At 44.5% G+C, this 8,511-nt stretch overlaps 1 protein-coding gene across 1 annotated transcript; it reads right to left on the bottom strand.

The window, feature by feature from the left end:
• Positions 1–2,614: 2,614 nt before the first annotated feature.
• On the bottom strand, positions 2,615–5,515 carry LOC129640128 (melanoma-associated antigen B16-like). The gene is made up of 2 exons (XM_055565385.1): positions 5,423–5,515; positions 2,615–3,978 (listed from the first exon to the last, which is right to left on the bottom strand). Exon 2 carries the CDS (start codon positions 3,929–3,931, stop codon positions 3,134–3,136), a length of 798 nt encoding a protein of 265 aa, XP_055421360.1. The 5' UTR covers positions 3,932–3,978; positions 5,423–5,515; the 3' UTR covers positions 2,615–3,133.
• Between the last annotated feature and the right edge of the window lie 2,996 nt (positions 5,516–8,511).

The following is an 8,511-nucleotide window of genomic DNA, read 5'->3' as shown; positions in this document are numbered from 1 at the left end:
ACAGCAACCCTCTTTGTTTCTTGGAGAAGTTTCTGAGAAGTACAAATTCATCTTACAATTAACCAGCTTTTTCAAGAGCCTAAGATGTGATAGGTGCTTTCCAATACAGGATGCCATTTCATTTTCAAAAGGAGCCTGAAAAATATCAGTAGGAAAGGTTCACCCTTCATCACTCAGTAGTACCTCTCTACACTGCTCTTTGAAAGAACCTCTATCATCTCAGTAGCCTGAGCATTTTCTCCTTTCTTTTTGGTGCATGTTCAATATCTTAACTTGGGAGCCCCTCCTACATGTCATCTGACTGAAAATAATGGAACATTTTTATCTGTGAAATGAAAATGTACAGGTGCCAATAGACAACCTGAAAACTAGCATTTTCTTCTGGGGAGTGTCCACAGATAAAAGGCAATGGAAGGATGGTGAATTATTTTTCTTTATTTTATAATCAAAGCTAGCATGACTGCCAAGGAACCATTTTCCACCTTCTAGAAATACTGCAGAATTTGTAGGAATTCAGCTTCTCTATATATTTGCTTATACAGTGATTTCCATGGTGTTTCCTTATCTACCATTTGTGGAAGAGGATTTGATTTTGACCATGTAAGTATTCTCACATATAGGTACTTATGTCCAGTTTCAAAGAAGACACTAGTAAACTCCTAATTCAGATGTCAAGTATTTGTTGCTTAGTCGTGTCCAACTCTTTGTGATCCCATGGACTATAGCCTGCCAGGCTCCTCTATCTATGGAATTCTCTAGGTGAGAATACTGGAGTGGGTAGTCATTTCCTTCTCCAGGGGATCTTCATGAGCCAGGGATTAAACTTGGGTCTCCTGCATTGCAGGCAGATTCTTTACCGTCTGAGTTAAGGCTGATTTCAAAAACCCCTTTCTAACTTCAGAGTTATATGCTGGAAACCAGTAGGTTCTGTGCCCAGTCATATTCTACTATCCAGTGTATTTGGAAAATGCCTCGAGTGTGATAAAGATACCGATGGAGGACGATCACGTTTCTAAAATTCACTGTCCAATGTGAACTCTACAGAGTAAGGGCTGTTGCTCTCAGAGGGATCCCATGATGAGGATCCATCAAGAGATGACTACAGGGAGTTGGAATATTCCATCAGAAAGAAGGCAGATGATTCTGGGCTGTCTATTCCACTGGGAGCAGGACTCAGTGTCCAGAGGAATTAAGAAACAAAAGGTCAAAAAGCTGGGAGGAGTGGGCCTCACGTGGGCAACAGACACTCTCCAATCAGGGGTCTTGTCCCAATTCTGCCACATACAACTCTGCCATACGAACTTGGGCATATTGCCAAGCTCTGTGAGCCTTAGTTTTTTCATCTGTGAAATGGGACTGATAAGCCCTGTGTTGTAGGACTGTTGAAATCCATGTGCTGAATGTAAAACAACTAATGTACTGTCTTTAGTACATTGGGTCTTTAATGATTAGCAGGTATTACTATTATCTTGACCTCAGACCCCAACACCCTCTTTATTGGGATTTATTTATTGAGAAGATGTTAGGGGAAATGCAATACTCTAGGACATGGTATACCAAGTCAGTTAAAAATGGTTATTAGCAAGAAAACCTAAATCAGTTTTCCCCTTTAGAGCATATATTATTTCTGTTTTGGAATTTTGTTAAACTGAATGCACCTCAATGCCCCTAGAATTTGTGTAGAGGAGCACTCCTTCCATTCCCACTCAGCTGCCCTTCTACCCAAACCACCCTTATTTTCATTTATTTTTCCTCTACCAAAAATCTAGATCTCACATTTCTGTTGTTCACTTGCTCAGTCGTGTCCAACTCTGAGATCCCATGGACTGCAGCATGCCGGACTTCCCTGTCCTTTACTATCTCCTGGAGTTCGCTCAAACTCATGTCCATTGAGTCGGTGATGCCATCCAACCATTTCATCCTCTGTTGTCCCCTTCTCCTCCTGCCTTCAATATTTCCCAGCATCAGAGTCTTGAACCCCAAAACAGTATGAAAAGGCAAAAAGATCTCACATAGAGGTTGATAAATTACACTCAAGATAATCTCATTAAAATGTCCTTTGAATGGAGTCGGTTCTGGCTCTCTAAAAGCAGAAAAAACAGTGCCATCCCAGTAGCTGGTGGCACTCCAAAGGAACATCACTCTGTTTCTCAGAAACTCCTTGACAACAGTGTACATAAAACAACTAGTTTGTGTACTGTGTTCAGGTGCACTGCTACAAGAGCACAGGACAAGTTCCATTCCTGCCTGAAGTACAGATTTCTTTGGCTTACCATAATACTATGTTCAGTGCAATAAGTTTCAGGTTATTAGCTTCAGACTCAGATACACTGGAGAGTCTGGCTCCTGCTCACCACTTCCAAGCCTCACCTTGCCCACCCCTCAGCTTCACTGAACCTTCCACTGAAGGACTTATGGTTTCTCAAGGTCCCAGTATGCCTCGTCTCAGGGCATTTAAACTTGACTTCTGTGATATGGATCCTCAATCTTCTCACTCATTTTTCCTTGTCCTTTAGGTCTTAGATGATACCCACCATCATCTTTATGTAACTGCTGCTCCTATATGCTAAAATACTATGGATGGGGGTTGGGTCTTACTTGTCCTAATGTCCTCAGGACTAGTGTGGTGCCTTCTGAAGAGTAGCTGCCCAATTAATGTTTGGAGTTAATGTTCCTTCTACATCTTGAATGAGCTAAGCAAATCCAAATATATGTATTTAATTTTTTTGTAGAACACATTAACAGGGAAAAAACAAGCCAGGAATTGACCATTTTTTACTTTTTATTACTATTTATTGACTCCAACTATCTTACTGCTGCATTCTTAGAAATTTCCAAGGAACTTCCTGGTTTCCATTTATTACAGAATAACAAATCTCCTACTGTTAAATCTGAGGAACAGTAATAGATGTGTAAACAATGTCATTCATAAACTTACATTCTTAACGCTCATAAATCCTCTTGTTAAAAGAAAAAAAAATGAAAAATGCCAAAAAGGTAAATTTCTAATACAGTGAAATATAAGAACACACAGGTTTTATCTACTTTTTCCCCCTAATCCCACTCCAGCCTTCCACTGTTTCAAACATTGACATCCCTTTTCAAGAACAAAGTGCAGAGGCTGCCTCAGTCTTCAGTAAGGGTGGGAGAAACCAGAACTTGCACTGGCCATGGCACTTGTGCCAGCCGTAGCTTCAATTCTGGCTCGGGCTCGCTCTTCCTCCTCTCTCAAAGCCTCCTCATACTGAGATGGGAAGCTCTTGGGGTTGGTACCATGGATCTTAGCCAAAAACTCCAGCAATTTCATCTTGCTGACTTCAGCATGGGCTCTCGGACCCCACAGGAATTCATAGCGAGGGGGATCACTAGTGGGCACCTGCTGGTACTCCAGATACTTTTCCATCACCAAATCACTGGTGATGAGCCTTCTGGGTTCCCCAAAGATGAAATGCTTCCTCCCAGAATATATATCCATCATATTCAGCACTTTCCAGACTTCCTCCTCAGTGGCGCAGTTCCCCTTCATGAAGATCACTCCCAAGATAATTATCAGGAGGCCAGTCTTGGGCATGCCCTGTTGATCACTCAGCATTCCATTGTAGGTGAGATCCAGCTTGTTAGCAAGGGTATAGCTATGGCTGATGGGATCCACTTCCTTCACATCAAGGCCAAAGACCAGCTCCATGCGCTCAGAGGCACTCCTGAGAATCTCAAGGAAGTCATCCTTGTACTCTTTGACAACATTACCAATCATGTCTGCCTTCGTGACTGGCTCTCTCATTTGATACTTTTGCAGCAGGAAACTGATTAGCAGTTCCACCTTTTCATCTAGAAGGTCTATGTGCAAGTTCTCAAGGTCTGGCAGGGATTGCAAAGTGCTCGATTGTTCCATCTCTTCTTGGCTAGTGGAACCCCCATCTGATTTTTCCATCTCTTCCTGGCTGCTGGAACCCTCTGTTGATCTGCTTAATGAGGTGCCTGTGGTGACAGTGGAGGAGAAGGAGGCACTCTGAGGACACTGGGAAGAACTGGGTGTCCCAGAAATAGAAATGTCCTCCATGGGGTGGGGGATCAGAGAAGAGGAGGAGGAAGAGGAAGCCTCATTCTCAGCCTGTGTTACCCGTGCACCTGCCAGGCCCTGGGTCTCCCTGTGTGCCTAAAAGTATTGCTCATGTGGGAAGCATAGACTCTCCTTATTATCAGTCATAGGTGACAGCTGACAGGAGTGTCATCAAGAGAGTGGGTTAAGAGGGCCCACAGTTTAAGGGAGAGGGGGAGGGTGTGACTGGTCTCAGCTGGTAAACTTTGCCATCACAGCTCTCATGGAGGCTACCTCCACAGGTCTTCCCCGAGGACAGTGCTCTAGAGGGCCTCACAGGACTTCTGTCCTACACCACCTGTTCCATAATAACCTGAAGGAGGAATGGAAAAATTCCTCAGGATGCAGCTGGCCCTCTCAGACTGAAAGCAGGGCAAGGTTGAGGCATGTGGGGTCCCTTGTGTTCAAAGGTGTGTTATCTGCTCAGCCTTCTTTAAGGGTCTTCACGTTGACTCAATGCATTGATTGGAACATTTTCTCCTCCTGAACTAGGGCCACCCGCCCCCCTCCTCAGAGTAGGGTAGTTACTTCCCTGAGAACTCCGAGTAGGAAGTCTGAGGATGCCTGAGTGTAATAGATTTATTGAGAGCTGCCCGGGTCTAACAACCGGGGTGGGGATGCGGGGGAGGATGCTGTCTATTCTGGGGTGGGTAGTTCCCTCAGTTCTCACTGAGGGCCCTCACTTTGATCCCTAGAAGGCCCTAGGTCACTTCCCCTCTGTTTTCCTGAGGCCAGGGCTCCCTTGGGACATGTCTCACCTCCCTATATCACCAGGAGTGAAAGTCAAAGGGCACCTCAGACTAAAAGGTATTCTGGGGTTTCCTAGAGATGAGAGCAGGGACGGGGCTCTCATGGATCTTGGCCATTTTTGGATAAGTGGTCCCATAATTTCTCAATGAAGGGCCTCACCGGGACACCTACAGAGCCCGGGAATCTTCCCTCTGGTGACCTATGGACAGGTCTCTACAGGCCTGAGGCTCCCAAAGAGGAGCTCAGCGGCACTACTTCTATCTACCTCCATAGGGCTTTCCAACGCCTACAGCCAGGGTGTGGCTGTTTCTCTTTTCTGAGAGGGGCGATACCCTCAGGTCTTCTTCACAAGTCCTCACCTACACCCCTTGCAGGCCTAGAACTCCGCCATAGAGCAAAGTCCTCTTTCCCCTGAGACCACCCTCCCCATACCCACCCCCGGAACAAATGAGTGGGTGCCTCATTCGGACAGTTATTCCAGAGCTCTCTGGCCTGGGGGGCAGGGGCAGGGCTTTCTGGGGGGCCCTTCCTCTCTGGGTGGGCGGCCCCTCAGTCCCCGTTCAGAATCTTTACCTGGACTCTTTGCAGAACCGGAACTTGTCTCTCTTGATTTGTGACCTCTATCCTCAGATGGTGCCCTCACCAGTCTCACTTCCGGAGGGGGAAGTTAGGGGCGTGACTTCCGGCCACGCATATGTGGCGTATCCCTGAGCAGACTAATGAGCGGGGCTATGTGAGACCCCACCCCACCTGTCTATTCTCACTTAATGTCCTCACCTACCTTACAGGATGGAGAAGGCAATGGCACCCCACTCCAGTACTCTTGCCTGGAAAATCCCATGGACGGAGGAGCCTGGTAGGTTGCAGTCCATGGGGTCGCTAGGAGCCAGACACAACTGATCGACTCCACTTTCACTTTTCACTTTTCACTTTCATGCATTGGAGAAGGAAATGGAAACCCACTCCAGTGTTCTTGCCTAGAGAATCCCATGGACAGCGGAGGCTGGTGGGATGCTGTCTATGGGGTCGCATAGAGTTGGACACGACTGAGCGACTTCACTTTCACTTTTCACTTTCATGCATTGGAGAAGGGAATGGCAACCCACTCCAGTGTTCTTGCCTGGAAAATCCCAGGGACGGCGGAGCCTGGTGGGCTGCCCTCTATGGCGTTGCACCGGGTCGGACATGACTGAAGGGACTTAGCAGCAGCAGCAGCAGGAGAAGGTCAGGGGTTGTACCATCTGGCCACCCCTACTGGAAGCTTCCCAGGGCTAACAGTTGGGACTTGGCTCCGTGAGGCCCTCTTTCTTCTGGGGTGAGTGGCCACATTCAGCCTTCATTCAGGATCCTTCTCTCGGCCACAGTCCTTTTGATTAATTAACTGATCCTTGATTAATATTTCTTACTAATGAAGGGAGTTATCAGTCTGTGCACATCTGTCAAACTGCAACTCTCATAGAGATTGAAATCTGAGTCCCAGACTAGATTTTAGTTGGGGAGGCTGCAGCATAAAACTGTTCAGCTTCTTCAGCGTTACTGGTTGGGGCATAGGCTTGGATTACCATGATAATGAAAGGTTGGCCTTGGAAATGAACAGAGACCATTCTGTCGTTTTTGAGATTGCATCCAAGCACTGCATTTTGGACTCTTTTGTTGACCGTGATGACTACTCCATTTCTTCTAAGGGATTCCTGCCCACAGTAGTAGATATAATGATCATCTGAGTTAAATTCACCCATTCCAGTCCATTTTAGTTCGCTGATTCCTAGAATGTCGACGTTCACTCTTGTCATCGCCTGTTTGACCACTTTCAATTTGCCTAGATTCATGGACCTAACATTCCAGGTTCCTATGCAATATTGCTCTTTACAGCATCGGGCCTTGCTTCTATCATGAGTCACATCCACAACTGGGTATTGTTTTTGATTTAGCTCCATCCCTTCATTCTTTCAGGAATTATTTCTCCACTGATCTCCAGTAGCATATTGGGTACTTATCAACCTTGGGAGTTCCACTTTCAGTATCCTATCATTTTGCCTTTTCATACTCTTCATGGGGTTCTCAAGGCAAGAATACTGAAGTGGTTTGCCATTCCCTCCTCCAGTGGACCACATTCTGTCAGAATGGAACAGAAATGTGAAAAAGCAGAATGGCTGTCTGAGGAGGCCTTACAAATAGCTGTGAAAAGGAGAGAAGTGAAAAGCAAAGGAGAAAAGGAAAGATATAAGCATCTGAATGCAGAGTTCCAAAGAATAGCAAGAAGAGATAAGAAAGCCTTCCTCAGTGATCAATGCAAAGAAATACAGGAAAACAATAAACAGTTGTAAGAGCCAGCATAGGCCCACTAGGTGGATGTAAGTTCTTACTTGACCTCTAATCATTTGGTAAATAATTGAAATAGTAAAGTAGGAACCTTACAAATTGTCATTCTTTGGATGTAGAGCCTGGAGCACAGGGTTGGTGGAGGGGGGGAGGTGATTTGTCAAGGATCACACAGTTTGTGCCACAAGGAGTAATCACAGTGACATCCGCTGTTTCCATCCTTGTACTCAAAATGACTTGGGGCTTCAGAGTGGGGAGTGGAGTGTTTTGCAAGTGATTTGTTCTGATCTGTTGAAAACACTGAAGTGCTCTATGACTGTTTTCTCACTGTAAGAATTCCAAATATGCAGTCATAACAAAATGCTCCCTTGAGAATCCCCTCCCTCATCCCCACCACCATATAACCTTATTATGAGCTTATTCTGAATGGATGGAAATGTGGTCATGACTTACAAAAATGGAACAATAAAGTACATATTATTTTTCAACTCTACCCCCAATTAGTAATGCATCTTGAAGCATATACAATATCAACCTTCAGAGTGGCCCTAAAGTCAGGAAATTCAGATAATTTTATTACTATTTTGCAGATTGACCATGTTCTTGATGACATTTTATATATTTGTCTATATTTCCAGACTGTACAAGACCTTTATATAGATTTAGCATTTTTCTTTATTAAGAAAACTAAAATGACTAAGCTTGTAATTAAAACTCTAATGCATTTTTGTCTGAAAATATTGTATTGAAGTGGCATGCATATTAAGATATATAATTGGTGTTCTAAGTATTGCTCATGAGAATTAGTAGCCTTTCCTTGGGCCATGAGAAATGAGAAACAATAAAATTACAAGGTTAACTATTTCTATACTCTACCTTTTATAGACTTAACCTCTGTATTTCCTGTTCTTGACATATGAGGTCAGCTACATGAAGCCCTGTCAATCACAGTGATTAAATGCCAACCAGCATACTGTGACACTTAGGCAAAAGCTTAAAGTCTCAAGCACAAAGTCCAAGCATGGGTTTTCTATTTGCTCTTTGAAAGCTTATGCTGTGAAGCAATTTCATCACCTAGTCCATCTTGCCTTGGAATCATTTTAGAGCTCTTTGGATGTATTTTATTTACTTGCATTCCTTTTTTGAGGTTGGGATATCAGAGTAAGACAGAATCAAGTTTTTAAAGAAAGCATTTTATTTATCTGGCTGTGTTGGGTCTTAGCTGCAACTTAGTTGCGGGATCTTTCATTTCAGGACGTGGGTTTGGTAGTTGTGGTGCCCATGGCATGTGGGATCTTAGTTTCTGACCAAGGATCAAACCCACATCCCCTGCATTACAA

The sequence above is a fragment of the Bubalus kerabau genome, chromosome X (genome assembly GCF_029407905.1).
Source record: "Bubalus kerabau isolate K-KA32 ecotype Philippines breed swamp buffalo chromosome X, PCC_UOA_SB_1v2, whole genome shotgun sequence".
In the NCBI taxonomy this organism is placed as follows: Eukaryota; Metazoa; Chordata; class Mammalia; order Artiodactyla; family Bovidae; genus Bubalus; species Bubalus kerabau.
This window is presented reverse-complemented; position numbering and strand designations above follow the sequence as displayed.

What these genes read in the sequence shown, in the direction of transcription:
- LOC129640128 (XM_055565385.1), bottom strand. Translation starts at nt 3,931, where the DNA reads ATGGAAAAATCAGATGGGGGTTCCACTAGCCAAGAAGAGATGGAACAA.